The sequence below is a fragment of the Solea senegalensis genome, linkage group LG3 (genome assembly GCF_019176455.1).
Source record: "Solea senegalensis isolate Sse05_10M linkage group LG3, IFAPA_SoseM_1, whole genome shotgun sequence".
Lineage (NCBI taxonomy): Eukaryota > Metazoa > Chordata > Actinopteri > Pleuronectiformes > Soleidae > Solea > Solea senegalensis.
Genome location: NC_058023.1, coordinates 16,125,843 through 16,148,287, shown reverse-complemented (window position 1 = coordinate 16,148,287; position 22,445 = coordinate 16,125,843). Strand labels below are relative to the sequence as shown.

General features: G+C 38.6%; 1 protein-coding gene across 7 annotated transcripts in view; it reads right to left on the bottom strand.

The window, feature by feature from the left end:
- Positions 1-22,445, bottom strand: part of LOC122765879 (serine/threonine-protein phosphatase 2B catalytic subunit alpha isoform) — an 88,300-nt gene that overhangs the window by 35,722 nt on the left and 30,133 nt on the right. For all 7 annotated transcript variants that reach the window (XM_044020342.1, XM_044020345.1, XM_044020343.1 and 4 more), the window contains exon 2: positions 10,629-10,829. In XM_044020342.1, coding sequence (XP_043876277.1) covers positions 10,629-10,829 — 201 coding nt within the window. The remainder of the gene's footprint in view (positions 1-10,628; positions 10,830-22,445) is intronic.

Genomic DNA, 22,445 nt, shown 5'->3' with positions numbered 1-22,445 from the left:
TAATTGAACAATCAATTCCTTCATTGAAAACAACATACTTGTGCCATGGGCTCAACAGTATAGCTTCAATAGTTCAGGTCTTTAGAAATAGGGAATAGCATTGGTATTCAATGAATTTACATCAAATCTGATTGTTTTAGCCAAGGTTACGCTGCATTATACTGTTTACCAAGTATTTTTAATTTCCCAAAATTCAATTTCAAAAACTTAATTCCCATGCATTCCCATGGAAAGGAATTCCTGGAATTATGCAACCCTAGAAACAATACATAATTGCCTAAGTGTCTAGTGCTTGGTTCTCTGCTCACAATGATGTTGTCTATGTACAGTGCCTTGAGATAATGTATGTTGTTATTCAGTGCTATACAAATAAAAGTGAATTGAATTGAACTGAGCCACACAGTTGGTGTAGAGGTAAGCACTCTTGCCTTTGCAGCAAAACCTAGGGTCGGCCCTGGTTGGAACAAGGGTCTTTCTGCATGGAGTTCACATGTTCTTCGTAAGTGTGCATGGGTTTTCTCTGGCTTCCTCCCACAGTCCAAAAAACATGCAATATGGTGATTAGGTAAATTGGACACTCTAAATAGCCTGTAGGTGTGAGAGTGTATAGTTAAATGGTTTCTTGTCTCTACATGTGGCCCTGTGATGGACTGGTAAACTGTCAGACCAATCTCAGCTGAGATTTGCACAGCATCCCCCCGCCATCCTTGTGTGGAGAATAAAGTGGTAGAAAATGGATGAATTGAACGATTTTTATTGTTTGGCCTCCACTCCACATTTTAAAAACACCATGAACTGTTTTTTCTTTGACTGAGGAGTAAAACTTTAGGAGTCCAATTGTAACTGTATTATAACTTTATTTTTATTTTGAAAATGTTCTTGGCCCATATCTCCCAGTCCTACTAACAGCACAGCAGGCAGCTGTTAAATGGTGTCAAGGGAGTTTTCTGTGGCGAATGGATCCACATTAGACATCAGCAACCGCAAATCAATCTACCTGAATTGGTTTTCCGTCACCCTGTGTGACCCCTTTACTTTATTACACCCTGGGGAGACAAGAGGAGCAGAGGCCACAGGAGATTTGCTGCTTAACCATCATTGGCTGACAGGAAACGAGAAGTTGCTAAAGTTTGGCTTGAGGGGGTCTGATACACTGGAACTAATTATTTATTACTGATATATTGCATCATCAGATGTGGATCCAATTTGAGTAGTCTAATCAACTTCCTTGAAATTGGGGGACAAACTACACAATAGTATGTTTTTAATGGCCACAATGATGGTGATGGTGAAAGTCTTTCTTCCTTTTCCAATGTCAGTAGAGCAGGAGACTATTTTTGACATGAAAAATATATAATTATGAGACAGCTGCAATGCTACATAACATCACTAATTAAAGCCTCCTACATCATTGGCTGCAAAAAATAAAAGCATCATAATACAGGCAGTATAAGTCAGCTGCCCTGCTCTCTAAAAATCAGCACAACCAATGAAAATCCCACAATGGTTGACCATTAGGGTTGAAACATTTGGGGAAAACATTGTTTTTCTGATTTGATTTGCGACATGTTTTGTTCAATCAAACTGTAATGCGAAGATTAAAACCTAAAGAGATGATTTTTCTCCAAATGTGTAAGTATTCAAATTTTAACTTTTTAAATTGACATAGGCCACGCAGCAGGGAAGTGACGCCTGTTCTCCCCAATGTGTGCATGGGTTTTGTCCGGATTCTCTTGTTTCCTCCCACAGTCGACAACATGCAGAGGTTAAGCCCCTCATGTGGGGGATAAAGTGATAGATAATGAATGAATGAATCAAAAATAGAAAAAAAATGTATGCACCCTTAGCAATTTGCAAATTGCATTATTTTGAATTAATGAAACTAAAACTCCTGAGTTCTGATGGTATTTTATTTGGGATGTTGGTTCCGAATTAGTTGAAAAAACTCCAGGAGATCCCTGGATTTCATTGCCCACCATCCAAGCAGCCATTTCCTGAAGCCAGTTACCTTCCACAAGAAGCCAGACAGAACTGACACTGAAATATTTGTCTCTGTGCTGGCCTGGGTTAAAACCTGGCTTGAAAACAACTTTTATTAATTTGCTGCACTGCAGTTGTTGCAGTGTCCTGTTGCTTTTGATCAGACAAATGTACATGAGCTGTGAAGACGTGTTATAAAGGCCTGGATTTACCATAATTACTTTAGCTAAAAGTAAAAGTGTGTTTGAAAATAAAGTGCTGGTCAATGTGTGGGGTGTACCTACTAGGGTGGGCTGAAAAGACCATGTGGTTTATTTCTCAACATAGTCTACAATGCAATGCTTATTGAATAAGTATGTAGACTCTACATACTATCTGATTGAAGAAGTATGTAGAGTCTACACACTTCTTCAATCAGTGTTGCAGCTCTTGGACCCCTCTGGTATAGAAGCTCTCTGCTTCCAAATGTGCCAAGTTCTTCTACATGACCAGTCTGTTGTGATTTGGATCGGGGGTCAAAAGTTGTGGCACCCACTGAGGTGAAATCTTCAGCAAGTCCTTTGTGCAGAATGCTCTATACTCCTTAATGGGATTAACAGTCAAACATCTGTCATCAATCACCATGTGGTGAACACATCGATGTTTTCTTGGGTGATTGCTGTGGCAGGACGTTCGGACCATGGGTAATTCTTAAGGCTTTCCCTACCCCTCTTGAACACACCTGCCCACTTCTACACAGTTGATAAAGCTGGGGCACAATTCCCAGCCATGACAACATGAATTTCCTTAGCGGGCTAACCCCTTTTTCTGCAGATGTATGAAAATTCTGTCCATAGTCACAAAATGTCTTGAGTACTAATGTTCAAAGTTTTTAATTAGCTATCAAATGTGGATTTATCTACAAGGTAACATTGTATTTAGAACCATAAAAGGTTGAATTTATTGCATGCCAAGCTCTGGCATTACTCTACCTTTATACAGCCTATGAACTTTTCAGCCAACCTTCGTAATTTCTAAGGCATGGGGTTGACATGGACTGTGGAGAACGCTGCAGACTGTCAAATGGTATACGTTTTAGCCATGACCTATGATGCATTGACCCACCATCACTGAAGGTTAGTTTCAACAAATACCAAGCCGCGACTAATTAAATCTCCACACTGAGTGTGAACAGAATGACACATAACCCTAACAGACATGCAACTCTTCCCGGAGCAATCAGCCTTTTCATTGTGAGCCACTTTTCTTCACCTGGGAGCTGTAGTAATAATAATTTGTACTACTACTACTACTACTACTACTACTAATAATAATAATAGTTATAATAGTAATAATAATAATAATAATGATAATAATAAATGAAACAAAAAACATGCACTGAACAACCCGCAATATTCACAATGAACAGTACTGCAGTGATATCAGTAAAAAGCCTGGCATCCATATCAGATGTCAAAGCAATTCATCTATTCTTCAAGCAATTAGCTAATTATCTGATTAACAACAGGGTGAATGGATAGCAATCCAATTTGAAAAGGACACACGTTCCTTTTGCTTGCTTGGGTGTTTGTAGCTTTATGAACTGTATCTAGCGGCAAGAATTACAAGACGATTCAGTGAAAAAGTCTGTCAGGAAGACACCCAATTAGTCGGAGCTGGAGGACAGCGTCGGAGAGCAATTATCTCCAGTTACGAGGCTCATGAGACAGCTCTGAGAACCAGTTCTCCTTGACTGTATCGTAATCCTACGCTTTACCATTTGTTTTGTTATTAAACCCACACTGTGTAACAGTTTAAATCCACAGTGGGGACCAACTTCAATTTGTGTCCGATTTCAAAAGATGTCCTTAATCAGTCTTGCAATCAGGCCCAGTCTACACACAAAACAAAAAAGGTTTTTCTGGTAGCAAGAACACAAACAAAAACAGTGTTTATATACTGATGGAGCAGAAACTGATCTTATGATAATGTTAAACTCATATTTCTATGTATGAATAGGTTGTATTATGCATTCAATTTACCCTGACAATGTAAATATCACTGTTTTCATATGAAATTAGTAAGGCTTAAGAGAATCAGCACAGACCTTTATTTTTAACTTGTGTCTAGCCGTGAAGAAGGAAAGACTTGGTGCTTCTTGTGTTTCATCCAATTTAATTTCTAAAGGAAAGTGTCTCATTTGGGCCAAATCATGCAATATCCGTTTTAAAATTACACATGATTACATGCTGAGTAATGATCATTTTATATCTTGCACAATTCAAATGATTGGTATTTTTGTTTCTTTAACATGGATGATACAGTACAAAACATCTTTTGGTAGAGACAGACTTATCGATTATTAATCATTCCTAAATTAACTGATATGTTGAGTGTTGATGTCAGCAGAGACTGGCGAGTTGAGGAGAAAATAAAATGTTCGAGGGTGCATCTTTTAAATCTGCTGTGTGAGACTATTTTGCATTTAGTGTCTATGGCAGCAAAGAAACGAAGCTCACCAATAAAACAGAGACTGTCTGCAAGCACTGTTAAACGTGAGTACTGTGTATTGTGAAAACCTTTAGCCATACTGGAAGCGTTTTGTTTGGTATGAAACAGAAAACAAAGTTGCTTTTTTACAGGGTTCCCGCATGGAGACAGACAGTGTACAGTGCCCATAACCATCGACGTTTGTTCTGCATAGAACTAGTCGACGTACATCAAGCAATGCAGGGTGCATGAAACAGTAGGTGGTGCCATAACAAACAAGACACTTACCTAAATATCAGCTTTAATTATTTATCGCACAAAATGCAAGCACTTTCAATGACCATGTCGATTCAGGGCAATTTTCAAAAACATTCAAATTTCCTTCAAAACTATTTTTCAAATTCACAAACTTTCAAGGATTTTCAGAACCCGTGGGAACCCTGTTATGGAACTATGTAATGCCACTACTGGCTGAATTCATTTTGCACTTTATGTTATGAATATTCTTAAAAATAACATGTTATATTTGCACAAAACAGAATACAGGGAGACTGTGAACATTGCAAATGTTTTTTGCAATTTGTTCTTACATGCAATTAAGAACAAACATGTTGATGGATATGAGAGGCTAAAGGCTAGTTATTGCTATGGAAACATCACAATGGCAGTATCTATCACTGAAAGGTAAACACACACAAAAACAAATCTAAGCTGTGGCTGACCTGATAAAGAACCACTGAGAACATCACCAGTGGCAACAAAGAAAAGCATCTATTGTGAAGAAAATGTTCTGAAAAACCTTCATTTGGCTGAAGGAATGACCAACAACAAAATAATTATAGTGGAAAAAATGTATTGGGAAATGCTTCAGGGAAATGACGAATATGTCCATATTTTCAGAGGCCAGGAGTACAGTGAGGGAGTGAGAGGCTACAATTTCACCTGAAGCACACACACACTGTGTGGGAGGACAGCACCCTCCAGCTGACCTTTTAGAAAAACTGTCACTTGCTGGTGAGGAAAACAGAGTCGTGATTGCAAGAGTTCAATCAACTGCTGAAAAAAAACCAAACACCTGATGTAATGATCTCGGTGAGTTGTAGTCAGAGGACATTGGCTGATGCAAATCCACCAGAAATGCTACAGTGGCTCACTCCTCCATCTTAAGGCTCTGCTTTATTACAGCAAACACACAATCTGCTCGAGTACACCTACAGACACGCTCTGCCTCCCTCCCTCTTGTCACACAACACACAAAAACGAGGTGAGAACCAAAGCCCACAGAAGAAGAGCAGGTGGGTGTACATTATCTGGAGTGAGAAACAATTTGTTCTGGCCATCTCCGGCTTCTCTGCTACAGTGATCTCCCTGAGTAGCAGCATATCAGCGGGCAGCAGCTCCTGAGTGGGTGGTGGGCATTACACAACCTGGCTTCAGAACCTACACAGGCCACTCCAAAGATTGGGCTCATTGAGCGGGAATACACAGCAATACAGACTGTGCCAGCTCATGTTTGGATTGAGACTACATAACAATACCACAGGTTTTATGAGAGCTCTCTTTCTGAGAGATAACATCCTGCAGAGAAGGTGGGGGCAGAGTTTATAGTCTGCTGTCAACATGAATCTGTATAGGATGTTTAAGAAGCTGCCATCAATGGTGCAAATCTACAGTTTGTGACTCTGACACAAGGTAATTCCTTAAAAAGTAAAAATACATACAACACAACATGGCAGAATGAATAAACCACGAGTTGTCAGTTCAAAGTTATAACATAAACCATGACTGATCCTTTATTTGTTTAATAAAAGAGCTGCAACCACAATGTGTTTCTGTTATGGACAGAAAATGTTAATTCATAAACATAATGGGATAATTTGATATTATCTAAGCAAACTAAGTAAATAAAGCTGTGCAATATCATGATTAGGCCTGGGTGACATGGGGAAAATATACATTTACTTACATTTATTTACATATACATATATATATATATATATATTTATATATTTATGTATACATATATATAAGCTATATAAAGCTGTTTTTCTGTGAACACTTTTGAGATGTTTGTGCTTCTCAAAGAAGAATGACAGTCCACAATACTGCACACTGTAAAATCAAATATCTAATTATATTAAAATATCTGAATTACACAATCCTAAAATACAATTATTACAGTATTTGATTTCAGATAATACCTGCAACATATTCTAAAACCAGTCATCACAGGTACCTTATCATGATATGATGATATTCAAAATCTAAGACCATATCTTTTCTCATGTCACAATACAGATATAATATGCATATTGCAGAGCCCTAACCATGATGATAAGGCACAGAATGAAAAATATTAGGCTCTATTGTTTATTTTGTTGGGCAACGGTTAATTGGTTATTAATTGATTACTGATACAGACTAATTGACTACCAACAATTGCTATAATTGATTAATTGGTTTGCATCAAATGATTATTTTTATAACTGATTAATGTTTAGTTTATTTTCTTGATAAATCCATAACATGTTTGGTCCATAAAATGTCAATCAATCAATGTCAGTGTTTTCCAAACCTGGAAATAACGATGTTCTCAAATGTCTCGCTCTGTCCACAAACCAAAAATATTAATTGGAACATAGAATATTTTCAATTTCATTTAGAAAGCCGAAAAATCCCAGGGCTAATAAGAAATACAGAAAAAGAGTATTCTGTTATATCAGCCATAAATTTGCATAATCTTGAACAATTTAGCGTCTAATGTTTAACCGCATAAGTGTGCACTGTAAGACTGTTTCATAAAACTGATGGTTTGATCTCCTTGTAATGATACACAGAGCAAAGCAACTTTACACAAATGTCATCATCAAGGTCCGAGTTACAATAAAATTAATCATTTCTACACCCAAAGTGTTTACATGTCCTCACAGAGTAAAAATCACTATTTCATTAGACTCACTAGTAAAACAATACTCAGGCTGCAACTGGCGATTATTTTCACAATAAATCGGTTAGTTGTTGGAAATGACGATGTTCTCAAATTGTTTTGTCCACAAACCAAAGTTAATCGGTTGCAGTTGTTATATAAAGAAAATAAACTAAAAGAAAATATTCACATCTAAGAAGCAAGAAAAAAGGTGAAATTGTGTTAATTATATTAAAAAATCACTCAAACGAGTTAATGATGATCAAAATAGTAGTAGTTGTTGCAGCATTAAAAAAAAACACCAACAGCTAAGGCAAAAGTAGTCATAGAAATATTCCAGATTCTACTGTGGAGGTACCTCAACACCTCAAATCAAACGTTTTCATGTTCTTTTACACACCAGTCTCTAACAGGGGCCGAGTACACACACTGCAAACAAGTGCATGTGCAGTGGAGAAGCTTGCTGTTGCCTGGTGATGTGGCTGGAGGAGCTTTATTGGTGGGTGACTTGTGCGAAGGCCATAGGAGCAGCTTGTACTCAGTGGCCTAAGCCAGCACTGTTCGTCTCACACACACAAACACGCACACATACACACCCTTCTCTTCCCTTCCTCCCTCCATGAAAACCCCACCTGGCCATCTGGCTCAACCAGGAAGAAATAGAGGTAGCTGGCATGTCATGGTGCTTTGCATCGAAGATAAATATTTACATACTAATTTGCAGACCCCGTGTCAAGCTCACATTGGAGGTGTGCTAACAGAGAGAGAGAGAGAGAGAGAGAGAGAGAGAGGGCAGTGTCCCTGAGAGCGAAAAAAACGTTTTTAACAAAATATTAAAAACATGGCAGACAGAGGGAAGCAAAGGTTGGCGCCTGTGAACGTGTTAGTAAGGGAGACACGGCAGGTTCACATGAACACGCAACAGAGAAATCCTTGTTGACAAGGACTACTGGGTGGGAGTGGGGTTGAGACACAGGTGTTGAGTGGGAGGGAAAAATGTCGCCATGCTCATGTGCACACGCACGCAAACAAACACGCACATGGACACACAGAGTCTGGTTTCCATGACTTCAGGACATTGACTTATATTTATTTCCTGGAGGCTTAACTCTAACCTTAACCACAACTACTACTGGCCTAACCCTAACCATAAGCTAACCCACATGTCCAACTCCACATTTATGGGCTGGCATTGTCGTATTTGAAAAAAAAAGATTTGAAAATGTGGAGCAAATAAACTAAAAAAAACTAAAAAAACAAACAATCAAACCGATTACAAAATAATTCAGTAACTAATTAATAATTGAGTATGCAAATACTAATTAGTACTAGGGCTGCAATAATTATTACATTTCTGTGATTTCTTCAGCTTCTTAAATGTGTTCATCTTCAATTTTCTGGTTTCTTTGTGCCATATAACAAAGAAACCAATTAAAATAATAAATAATCAAATAGTACGGTTTGGTACAAAACAAGACATTTAAGAACAATGTCAATTCCAGGTTTTGGGAAACACTGATCCAACAGTTTTCAACATTTTAAGCCATTTTATGGACCATGGAACAGGTACTTAAAAAATAATGGATAGATTAATCGATTATGAAAATAATTGTTAGTTGCAGCCCTAATTAACACACATTTTCACTTAAAGAGGTTTATGTTGTTGTTTTTGCTGTGATCAAGGGCACAGTTTCCTTCTGTGTGATTTTTACAAATAGAACCACTATCTCTCAATTGAAATTCAATTGAGGTGTTTTGGTTTAAAATGAAGGATCTTTTTGCAGAGTTTCCATTTGAGGTAGAATTGAATTTGCTTGGTGCACAGCTACTTGCAGCGATTATTCCTTTCATCTCACACACATTCGCAAACCCAAAGACATAGGCAGCACATAAATCATTATCCAAACCTGTTTTCATCTTTTTTGTTGTTGTTGTTATGCCTCACTCTTTTTAACAGCTGGACATGATGTTCTCTAAACACAAGGACCTCTGTAAATGTCGCAGACCCTTGCTTTTGTTAGAAATTGTACAATTGGTAATGCAAATAAGAGTGAAGCCTGTCTAATATAAGCACGGTCCATTCTGGACTACGTTTTGGGAATGATCCCGCTGATCTGGGGAAATGATGGGTTGCCATAGATCCTTTGAGTAGGTCTCTGCCTCTAATTAAGACGACATCAAAGACGCCTCATCAGAAAGTCTAATGGAGGAACAGTCCAAGAGGGACAATGGGGGACACTTGACCAGGAAGAAAGACAAAAAAATGGATTGAATCTGAGTATATGTATCAGTGAGCCTATTCCACCACAGATGCAGGGATGAATAATGTGTATCCTACAAACTAAAGAGGGAAAACGTTTCAGTTTCACTGCAGTGCTTAATAGTAAATGTGACTCTTTATGCACAAATATTCCGTCAAGCTTTTCCATTTTAAAAGGATGTTTCAATGCAACAAGCCAAACTAGATGAACTGAAGTTGAGTGGTTCCTAATATAACATACACAGTATTGGCTAACTGTATGACCCCATTAAATGACTAATTTCATTAAGAAAATTCAGCATGCACGCACACTTGAGGAGAACACACTCTATTTGTTTCTATTCAAACACATGTCTACGAGTAAATATCCTAATACATAAAACAAACAGATGGGGCAGCACAAGTTATTTTAAGTAAGCAGAGTGTGATCTAAATTGTGATTTGGACTTGTGTACTGTTAATTCTTTTGGCAAACCTACAGTGGATTGAAATACAGACACACTAATGATCGCGACACAAGTTTGAGTGCAACACAATCAGTAATTATAATACGAATATTACAAAATAACAAAAATGACAGTACAGTGAATCCCAAACAGCATTTTGAAACAGGGTTTGCTATCGATCAAACTTGGTTGTGTGAGAGAGTTCTTTTTTATCATTATTGTCCTGAGGAATTTGGACAATTTGAGATTTTTTGCTTCTTCATTGTGATTATTCTCTGTGATTATTTCTTGTTTTTTTTTGCTCTGTATAACAAATAAATGATTAAAACTGGATAAACATAACATTTGAGAACATCATTTTGAGGTTTGGGGAACAACATTTTTTGACATTGTATGGGCTAAACAACTACTTGATTGGTGAAGCGACTAATCGACAGATTAACCGATTATGATAATAATCGTTAGTTGCAGCCCTAATCCTAGGTATGTTTTCATTTTTATCTTAGTCTATTTCTCTGTATTAACTCTGGTGAAAATCTCTCCTGACCTGTGACAGGAGCATCGATGTCCAGCAAGTTCTTCTCTGAGCGCAGGATTGCAGCACCCTCTCCTATGAGCCTCAGAGCCACCGCCTCCTCCACACGGCCCTCCTTGGTTAGGTGAGCTTTCAGCACGTCCACTTTGGGCTTCCCCTCACTGTCAAACACCTCTTTAGCCGTCAGCCGGTGACTGGGGGGGAAGGGGACAGCTGCAACAGTAAGAAGAGGAGGAAAGTGTAATTATTACAGCTGATAACATGTCTGCAGAGCTTTTATATACACTGACAAAAGGCTTGTGGGGACACACTCTTAATTCCACATTACATCGAAGCCGTTTGATAACAAGGTTCTTTGTACCTTCCAGGGGAGTGACTCTCAGCAGGAGACGGAGTCAGTGTTCACTTCCATGCTTCCAGCCCTCCCTCTGAGATAATTTACCAGATTGCTGCTATGATCTGTGACTCATTCAATTCCCAACATTTGTAACAGACCCACACAGTTTCTGGTTTGCTTGGAAATATTCATAGATTATACTTTATAAAATAAAGAAGAGAGACGTCCACTGTTTTATTAACATAAAACGAGGACAAAGTCTCAATAACACAAGTGTATTATCTTGCCGGGTTTAATGTGTAACCGTCGCTATAGTTACAAAAGCTTGCAGTTTTTGGTGTGTGAATACAGATGTAGAGACATAATATTTAGTCTGACACATATTTACTTACATGAGATTACGATGAAGTCTTTAGTCAAATAATATCAGAGTTCTCTTTGGCACAGAGACCTGTGAATCAATTAGGTCGACTGGTAGATACGTTCTGGTTCAACTCAAATTATGATAAGTCGACTTGTTGCCGTGTTAATTTCATACAGTCTTTGGTTAATTTGATTTCATCTGGAGGAATGTACCGAGTGCTAATGGGGGTGTTTTCAGAGCACCCCTGTTCTACAGGAAACAGTGTGTCTTCAGAGAACACCCCCATTTTTTTCAGTAGCCCAACCCGCAGGAGACAGAAAGATTAAAGAACGTCCGGTGGTTTTATTTAATGTTGAGCTACAGTCAGTCGTCCTCTAACATCAATGTCAAAGACATCGGCAGTGAGGCAGCATTTTACAAAAATAAATAGTGATAAAAAAGTCAAATGCAAAGTTTGCCAGCAACAGTTTAGTTAACTTGTCTTCGTTATGTTGCTCCGTCCGTTTTGAGTACATGATCATATCAGAATTGGCATATTTCTATGTTTTAGTCTACAGAAATATGACGATTTGATTTATACAGTACTGTGATACATATCAACATCAAATTATATAAAATAATCTAAAAACAGATGTTTGCCCATATAAACTGACATCAAACGAGTGAAAAGGAACTTTACATTTCCACTATATGAAATGAAAGCACTATATAGAGTGAATTTTAGTGGCCTTCACGTAAGCAAAAGCCTCTCATGTGTTAATACGTCTCTTTGACCCTTCACCTCACAGGCTTATTACTTACTGACAGAAAAGAAACACAATTAGAGACCACATTCTGTGGACTTTTCCAATTCAGAGGCTTTACAGAGTTAAAAAAAAAGAAAAGAAAAACAAGACAAGCTCTTAATTAACATCCACTTGCAGAGTGTATAGAACATGGGTGTAACAAGTGCACTAAGACAGCAGCAAAGACTGTTGAGTTGGTGGCTGTGTATGTTATTGTCCATCCATCCTAAATGTGACATTGGTGGTAATTAGACCTGTGCTTTATTATTTGTGTCACACTGTGCTTAGTGACACAGTATTTTGGATGTAGGCTGCAGTAGTTAAAGCTCTGTAACAGCAGTATGTTATAAATCTTCTTCTCCTTTCAGCTTCTCCCTTTAGGAGGCACCACAGCGGACAATCTGCCTCCATCTTGTCCTTTCCCTCGTGTCCTTCTTCCAGGGTTCCTACACCTTGGTTGACATCAAATTTAAGGACATTTCAGGAACTTTCCAGGACCAATTCTCTCAAATATAAAGACCAAAGACCATCAAATTTAAAGAGGGCAACTTATAAGATAAATTTTAAAGAAAAAGTAATTTTCTTTGGTGAGCCAGAGGTCTTGGAATATACATTTCACAGGCATCACGTAATTTGCTCTCTCTTGCATATCGCTACTCATTCATTGTTCTGCATGCATATCTAAGATAATATCCTGATTGTTGTTTTAAAGATGTGCAAAATTACATTCTTAAGTAATGACATTGCATATAACCCTAATAGCCTATGCGATCACATGACCGCTCTCTGGCATCCTCCCAGCCACACTGGTTAGCCTCGTGACAGGGAGCCCCGGCAACTAAGCCTTTGAAATTGTTTTATTATTTGCTCTTGCTTGTTTGCTGCCCAATTTACCTTAAAAGAGGAGCCTCTGAATATTTAACCATAGTTCAATGTTTCTACAATGAGTTCAATTATAAATCTTTGAATTTTTACTTGAATGCTTAAGTTTAAAGAAAAATAAATAAGAGTTGTTTCCCTTTTACATTGTATCAATTGTAATAATCTGCAAGCAACAATTATGAAAGGACATTATCATTATCATCAAAATCCATGTAGCCCACCCCTACTCTGAACACAAAGTTGGTTCAAATCAAATAAATTCTCAGTTGAGCTTCAGGGCATTTTCTGATACAATATAAACCCAGTGTCTGGCCACAGGTATCTGGGGCACTCCGAAACCCCCATCTGAGATAGAGTTACCACAGGCCCCAGGTTGGCCTCCTCTGAGCACCTGCTGTGCAACTCTAGCCTGAGGCCAAGGCCTTGGTGGTGCTATGTCACGCTGACCCATGAAATGTATAACACGTTTGAATGAACACACACAAACTCATGTGAATCTGTGTGGGGGGCTGTTCTCCACCGTTTGGAAATCATTTTGCAACATGACTATGTCCCAAATACTGAGCAAATGATCAAAAGCATTATAAATCACTAAATACTGGACTGTTCAGCTTAGTCTGCTGTCATAAAATAAAAAACAACAACAATGTAAAAGTGTATAACTGTCAGAAATGGGCATTACGGAGGTATTGAGAACATTTGTTTAACTTAGCTAATGTCTTTACCCAATTGAACATGACAGTTCTGAGCAAACAAGTCATATAGTTTTTTTGAGCAATTTAATTTAAATACAACACTATATATTTGACCATTTATTTTATTTTCGAGGAAACAGATCTTCCCTTGCTGTCTTAGAGAAATCGCCTCAGTTCTTGTCTAATCAGCAGGAGGCTCTCGTACCCAGACTCATGTCATTTCATGTCATTGCATGTGCATAACATAGCTTACACCGCTAATCTCTGCATTAAAATATCTTAAAATCTCATGTTGTATATTTTGTTAAGTGGGATCCTTATATTCGCACTTTGAAATCAATTAAATGTATCGATTTGAGTTAACAGACTGTTTTATTTTGGTTGCCTTTGAATGAAATCATCTGCTTTATTCATCTCTTCAACATCTGGGGCAAAAAGTGAGTGAGGAAGTTTATACTAGGGTTATACTAATTCGACAGTGTTGTTATTTGACTTTTCATTGTTTGTATTTCTCACTATCGGATCACAATTATTATTTGCTGCCCATTATGCTCTCCCCACATACACACGGGCAGCCAAACGTGACAACAAATCCCATAATCCCACGCCTTTTTACAGCTCCACATCTGCTCCAATGAAAGTGACAAAGCATTATTCATTCATTCATTCACACATTTTCTACCACTTTATCCTCCACATAAGGCTCGCGGTGGGGGAGGTAGAGCCAATCCCAGTTGACATATGGCGAAAGGTGGGGTACACCCTGGACAGGTCGCCAGTCCAAGCAGAACATTATTCAAAAGAAATTAACTTGCATGGAAGCTGTGGTTGTTGGCACACTGGCAGCCCCAACACATCATCCCTCCATTTCCTACTGCCATGACAATGGAAACACTATGAACTTTCCCCTTGTGGAATTTCTAACAGCCCCCTATTAACAAGAGTAACACCAACCTCTGCCAAAACATTACATGGCACATTGTAATTGTAGGTTCTACATTCTACAGAATAAGGCGTGACACCCATGACAGACGAAAAAACTGCAAGTCCCAATCTAAGGAAAAAGTACAACATGGATTAACACCTCAATTCATAAAGGAAACTTCTGTTGTGTTCAATTATAGGAACAAGGAAGATTAACGGCCGTGTCAAATGCTGGTTTATGTAATGGTCCTCATCTTTCTCAGTCAGTGCAGTAATTAGCCAAACATGAGCTACTGATTGTTAAAAAACAGCAAAACCTGAACATCCTTCCTCTAAAACAACAGCATCAGAAACATTCCCATAAAGAAGTGGTTGAATACTGTAAATAGCCCCGTGAATCACTGTTTCATACAGGGCTTATGCAGCTGTGAGAGCATAAACTGACCCGAGGCAATCTGCCTGGAACTGGCAAACTCCAAAATGGTCTCCATTAGCCCGTCACTTTTTGCCTTCATTAACTTTACTATTTCTCTGTGTTCCCTTCTGTTATGTAAGCAGGAAAGTGCACTGCAGCCTTGAGTCTAGCATGAGAGAGAGAGAGAGAGAGGGAGAGGGAGAGATGGCAAGTGAGAGAGTGGAAAAAAAATCTTTTAAGCAACACAATGTAGGATTTGCTCTCAGGGTCCCCCTACAGTTGGGAAACACTACTGGGACTGAGCCATAAAGAATAATTCTGCAGGTCTACGCATTGAATGCGGCAGGACATCCAGCAGCTCTTTTTATTCGGGCTCAGTTTGTGGCTGTTTGTCTTTACAAGACATTAAGCTTTGTATGGAAATAGACTGTCGCCCAATCAGCTGACTGTCATGGGTGGAACCAGTAAGAGCCTGTCAGGTTGTACTGCACCATTTACTCTGGTACCCCAAGGGAAGGGTGACAAAAAATGGAACGGCAGGAGCTGTTTTTTTTTTTGGTACCACTCCTAAAGAAAATGCAAAAAAAGACCATACCAAACCTGAAAACCCAAAGGTTCATAGTGCCAATGCAGGTGACGCAGACCTGCTCAGGCTTTTGACAGGGATGCCATTCTTTTGGAAACTGATGTTTGATAATCCAATAATGATGCTGTCTCCTATTTGAAGGATGAAATATTTAGGGCTGTAATCAAGCAAAGACATTCTTGGTTGACTAAAGCCCTGACATTTCGACAAAAAAAATCGACTAATCGGGGCAAGAACTGTTGTGGAATATTTATGTGGAAATATTATTTGGCAAAAATTCTGGTATGTTCGTATACTCAAACTGGACGGAGCAACCTTAGCTTACTGTTTTTATATGGTATGCTATGTTTGTCATCGAGCTGTGATATGCAAACTTAGCATTTGACTTTTTTCCCGCCATCTGTTTTTGTGAACTGCTGCCACACTGCCGATGTTAAAGAACGTCCATGTTCGGTCTCGTGGGTTGGGCTAATCCAAAAGTGAAAACAAGGAGGGTGTTCTCTGAAGCTGTTACCTGTGAAACAGGGGTGCTCTGCACTTGGTACTTTCCTCCTGATGAAATCAAATCAACCATAATAGACTGAGTGAAATCAGCCAATCAGAATTTTAGTCGAGCCAGAACCTATCGACTCATAAATCGACCAGTCGACTGGGACTTTACAGCCGCAGAAATCTTACATTGTGTTGCTTTGCATGCTAAATCAGCTTGAGCCTTATTTAATAAGGTATAATATCCTGTCAGGGTCAGCAAGATTTACAGCATTGTTTAGACAATTTCCTTTCTACAGTGGATTATCACACAGTACTAAATTTGAATTTTGCACTCAAAAAGTTTCAGATCATCAACCCCTTGCAGCCACCTTTATTCAAGCTGCAGTCATGAATGGAATAATTTCAGCAGATTACCAGAGACACTGAGGTGTGATTTTCTTGAGAAGTGTGCACTGCTGGGTGTGCATCTGAATTTACTGAGAAGCAGTGGGAAATCAGGCAGCTTGAAATGTTCAGGTTGGTGTAGTTCAGAGCTGAGGCAATCTCTCTGAGGAACGAGACAGCGGGTGGTGTGCGCAGTCATATGGAGCTGGACAGATCAGCTTAATTGGAGAACGTGAGACAGACTGTTGCAGAGCTCACTGAGTGGCTCCTGGCTTCATTTAATGAAGAACATGAAGAAGCCTGGCCTCATCCAGCAGTTCAGATGTTTGCAAAAACCTGAATATCGTTTTCCTTCTTCACCCAGTCAGTCTTCTTAAAGTTGTGTGCCCTCTAACTCAAAAAAACAACAACCCAGCAGTATGCACAGATAACTGTGAAAAAAAAACTTTAATTAACTTCAATTAAATGTCTGTACTTTGTGGTTATAAAGCATCAGAAATCCTTCATTTGTTTTAAATGATACTTCTTACAATTGGTGCCACTACTAACAGCCATAGTGCCGCACAGCAATACCTGTGGCAAAACATTGGCTATGTTATGTTTATGTGCAACATTCATTCAAAATTGTTATGATTGGAATTTTCAATTCCATTGTTTACATGGATTAATCAATTATAAATTCATTACTAAATTAGTTGTTCAACTTTGGTTCGGCTGTCATTTATAATAATCTAGACAGGTTCTCGGATTTTTCATCTTCTTAAATGTTTATTTGCTCGCTTTAACAAAGAAATCAAAGAAATTATAATCATCTGAATCGTTTTGGTTTGTGGTCAAAACAAGACATTTGAGACATCATCAATCAACACTTTTCAATCAAACAATTAATTAAGTAATTGTAATTGTCAGATTAATTGATTATGAAAATGATGATTAGCTGCAGCCCTACACACAGCTATCTAATAATTACTTATCTCTGTCTGAAAAAAAAGGAAGTGGGCATTTGTCTGAGCTGGCCTGGGATTGTGGCCAGTGAGTGGGTAATGACACAACAAATGAAATCCTCTAAAAAAAAACACACACACACACAGATACACCACACTGCTTGGCAAGAAAAGCAACAACCAATGATGCATTCTTTCAATTCCAGAGCCAGAAACGCACATTCTGCGATGCACAGCATCTTTCCATCAGATGGTGAATTGATCCCCAAGAAAGTGCTGACGGAGCATGATGCAGCAGGAGACTCTGGATGTCACTGCCCGCGTCCAACCCTACGCCCACTTCCACTAGACAAGCCAACACTAGCAGTTTTCCTCCCCTAAGACTCAGCATGACCAGTGGAAATCTCAGCTGGACCAGAGTCAGAACAAAGACTCCAGAACTATGTGAGTGCAACAAAGGCCAGTTCAAACCAAACTACCAGAAGAAACCTGACTGCGTGATGATATGTTTGTATGCAAAAGGCAGTGCAGCATCTGATCTAACACATGATACTGATTCACAATGCTTCTTCCTTTAACACACCAAACAACACCCTGATCCAGTTTCCCTTTTAAATGATGGTGCTGGTTTTTTTTTCTTATCCTGAGGCAAGGTAAGACGCAAGCTAGATCTCTGTAGAATGAATCAACTGGAAATCCACAATCTGATCAAATGGTATGTTAAGACATGCAGCAGTATTAATTTGCCATATGCAGCACACGAAGAAAAAGAAGAACTACACTCTCTGCCACTGCCCCACTGACAAATGTAGGATTATGTGTAACAATACATGCATGTGTGAGGGAAGAAAAATCAATCAAACTCAGACATTTCCACCTTTATAATAAAACAGCCAATGTGTGTGCCGTGAGGCTGAAATACTTCTTATCTAATAGCAATTTTTCTGACAGGTATTGCAACTGCAAATTAATTGTGACTTCTTAAAATTCACCTTCAGTTAGTATACATTGTGTAATGGATAAAATCCTGATGGAGCACTACCACTAAGGATGGACCACCACATACACAATATTATTGCAATGACTGAATAAAATATGTTTTAATTAGCGCTGTCAGTGTTAACATGTTCATTTTGGAGATTCATTAAAATAATTTAACGAGTCAATCTTTGTATGAGGATGAGAGAGCACGGCGGAGGAACATGCTCGAGCAAGATAGCGAGCAACCACCTGACAACTACTTGGGCGTCACAGCGCATTTCATTGATAAAGACTGGACTCTGCAGTCGTTTGCACTAACTGTGAGGCGTGCCGACCACTCATAATTATCACAATATTACAAATTCACCATGATCAAGTACATCATGATGTGCAATATGGCACCATATCACTTTTGTGTGTCCATTACCACAAACTCGAGCACCTACAGATACCAGTATCAGTCCAATTCAGGCATTTTAAACATTTTCATCTGTGAAGGCGTTAACACCACATTTGTGCTGGCCATTTCAATATATTTTAAAGACATAATTCTCATGAACATTTACATGTTTACAGCAGAGTGAAGCATATCGCATGCTTCACTCTAAATAGGATTTTTGGATTTTGTATTATATTGTATTTTACATTTTTATCTATCCAACATACGATATGATATGAACCCAGAGATTTTGACCAGTACCGATGAGACCAATACGTATCGTAGTATTCCTCTTCTGGAAGACAAAGGTGATGAAAATATGACAGTTCTTGACTTTCAAGTGATATTTAATAATTAAATTATAATTTGGAATATTATATTTTATTTTTTGTTAATAGAGCCCCTGAATTCAACACACTGGACTTTAGGTGTATTCTAATTCGAGATGAGCCTAACACAGTATCTGTATCGGTCCGATACTGGTCAAAGTCACTGGATCGGATAAAAAAGTAAAATCCGATACAATCCAAAATCAAATCAGTCAAAAAGACAAAAAAGAAGTGATATTGTGCCATCCCTAATTCTAATGCAAGAAGTATTATTATTATTATTATTATTTTTTTCATTTGCATAAAACATAGAACAATTAAATAGCAGCCTTTGCGATTTGCAAACTTTGTTTCAGATAGCGTTCAGCTCTATTGTGCTGCATGCATGAAGGACAATAAATATGTTGAGTAGGACACCAAGTGTGAGTGTGCAACTCACTCTCCAATGATAGCTGAGGTTTGTTAATTAAATTACATAACGACATTGAATTAGACCGGGATATGTTTAGGATGTCCAGGATGAACAGAACGCCTGAGTTTCTGTAGGCGGTCACAAACACAGGACGCACCTCAACTTCAAATGTCATCTGGCAGCAGTTTTATTGCTTCATTAATACAATACCAACAGTCACTTCAGAAGCTGATTATCCGGCATGCATAATGCAAAAGATTGACATCCTATGGCTGTTTGCTGACAACAAAGAGCTGCAGCAGCAGAAACAAATGACATACTACAATCACAACGTAATTAATTATTTGTAATATGGCCAACCTCACACTGTGAAAACACTAACCTAAAAGAGAAAAGAAAACACTAGCCTAATGTCGACAGCAGAACCGAATAACGTTATTTTACACTATGTGTAGTCAGTTTTACCATAAAAACTTCTTGATTTTTTTTGATGCCAGTTAAAATACCAAAATTGGGTAAAATATGCCACCAGTCGGCTTTGAATTCACGTAAAAACTGCCAACTGCCGCATCGCCAGCCATTTTGCTCTACAGTGGCAAAAATTGACACATAACACATATTCTCATGGCAAGGGCATCCAGTATAAAACCTTTGCCTAATCAAATATGAGGCTCACTGAAAACACCTCTGGCAAATTCTCCGCTTACAGTATCATGTGACTTGGAACGAGGCTCTTGCGGCCTTTAACCAAATTTTGAAAGACAAACTTTGGTGCTTGTATACAGAGTTGCATTAATTTCCACCATAGGGAGCCTTCGAATGCCGCCTTCTCACCTCGAATTTTCAAAAGCTCCACCCGCTCAGTCACTCTGTGCCCTCACCATCTGTATTGCCCTCATAATCCTTTTTTTACTCATGTGTTCGAAAAAACTGCTGTACAGGATGTGAGTAGAAAAAAAGACATAAAAATTATGCATTTCTCAAATGCAATTAATACAGTATAACTCCCAGTTGCAAGGTGACACAGTGCCCACAGTCCAAATAGGTGTATCATAATTATTATAACACCAGCAAAGCTTCACTGCCAAGCTCACATCACAAGTGAGATTTCAAAAAAGCATTCATCTTCTAAAAAAAAGTGTAAACAAACAGCCTTCACTCACCAAAGAAAGTCTCATACTCACAAAATGACCTAGAAAACCCATTGAATGAAAGGATGGTAAAATAAATCAATTGTCAACTGGTGACATTTAGTCCATAACAATTATCAGTAACTAAATGAGCCTGGATGAGAAGCCATTTCCTTTTCTTTTTCTTCTCAAAATCTGGTCTTTAAAGCACCAAGCACATCACTGAGCACGTGGAACTTGTTGCATGATTCTGCAAAAGCAGGTATTAACAGGCTGGATTGTGTCACTGAGCTGGTGTCGCAGCTGTATCCATATACCTGGCGATTCCAATATTACCCAATACAGCAAAGGAGGGGGGAAAAAACGACACTGTTTTTCCAGTATTTCACCACATACAGTCAAGCTATAGAACACTGGCTGCCATCTGGACGTCAGGGGAAAAAACAGATTCAAAATGCCTCAAGGCTTTAGGGCTAGCGGTACAAAGGTCACCTCGAAATTGGCATGAACCTCTTTACCATGCATTAGCAGGGATAGAAGCCGGCCCTGACCGAAGCGCTTAGCGGTGTGTGGCTTTGAAGCTTGGAGCTTTTGAGTCGGCCGATTATATCTGTGTGCAGTATGGGAATGGAGTGGTTACTCCAGTGGTTAAGGCAGGAAGGAGAGCAGAGCCAACAGCACTCACCTTCTTTCAGTGACAGACAATAACAGAGGGAGCGGAGGGATACAAAAGTATGCAGAACTGTCAGTTATGACTGAATTTATCATTGTATTCAGGATAGCAAATTCAATCATTTGCATACACAAACTATCAATCATTCCTTTTAAGAACTTGTAATCTTGTACTGCTTAATTTACTCCCCGTCATTAATAATATATGGCCTAAAATTACTACATTATGCCTTCAAATTACCCCATTCATCCCCAGCCTCTCAAATTAGTATAGCAGGACAGTGAATAAATTGCAGTAAGTTGGAATGGAAGTCAAGAGTGTCGTTGTGGTTAGTCCAGGAAAAGGAAATAGCACCAAGACTGTGTTTTAGAATAGTAATGCCCTCAAACGACTGAATTTATTACCATGAGATTAATAGTGTTAAAGTTAAAACATGTGTCTTTGTTTGTTCAATACTCCACTACAACTGGAGCACAAATGTTCCTGTATAATTCAGAGAAAAATATACCATATATGGTGCTGGATAAATGACAGTCCAAAACAGTTACACAGGACATGTTATATTTGACGTTTTGGCACACTTTTTCAACTCACTTTTATGTTGCAGAACATTTTTGTGGCACATCTTCACTCAATTTGAAATCAATTTCCTTCCTCATGCAATAGGGGAATCCATTTGCCAGGGCAAATATCAAAATTTTAATTGAAAAATCAAGGCGCTCTAAAGTAAACACTCCCTGCCAGTATCACTCGCCGAATGCCGCTACTTGATGTCTACTCACGGCAGAACTGCTCAAATGAACGAGGGAAACTTGCAGAATAAGAGTAAGTTTACAGCGAGATGATGGCAGAGAAAGCAACATTCATGCACTTTGTTCTCTATGTTGTGAATAAAAAAAAAACCTGCACTAAACTGACAGACTTTTGTTTTATTCAGTTAGATAGATATCGGGATGAATCGCTATATGATTGTCCTGCAATGTATTGATTGTCACAGAATTTAGAATATCATATTGTAACGTGAGGTACCCTGTGATTCCCACCCTTCAGTAAGATG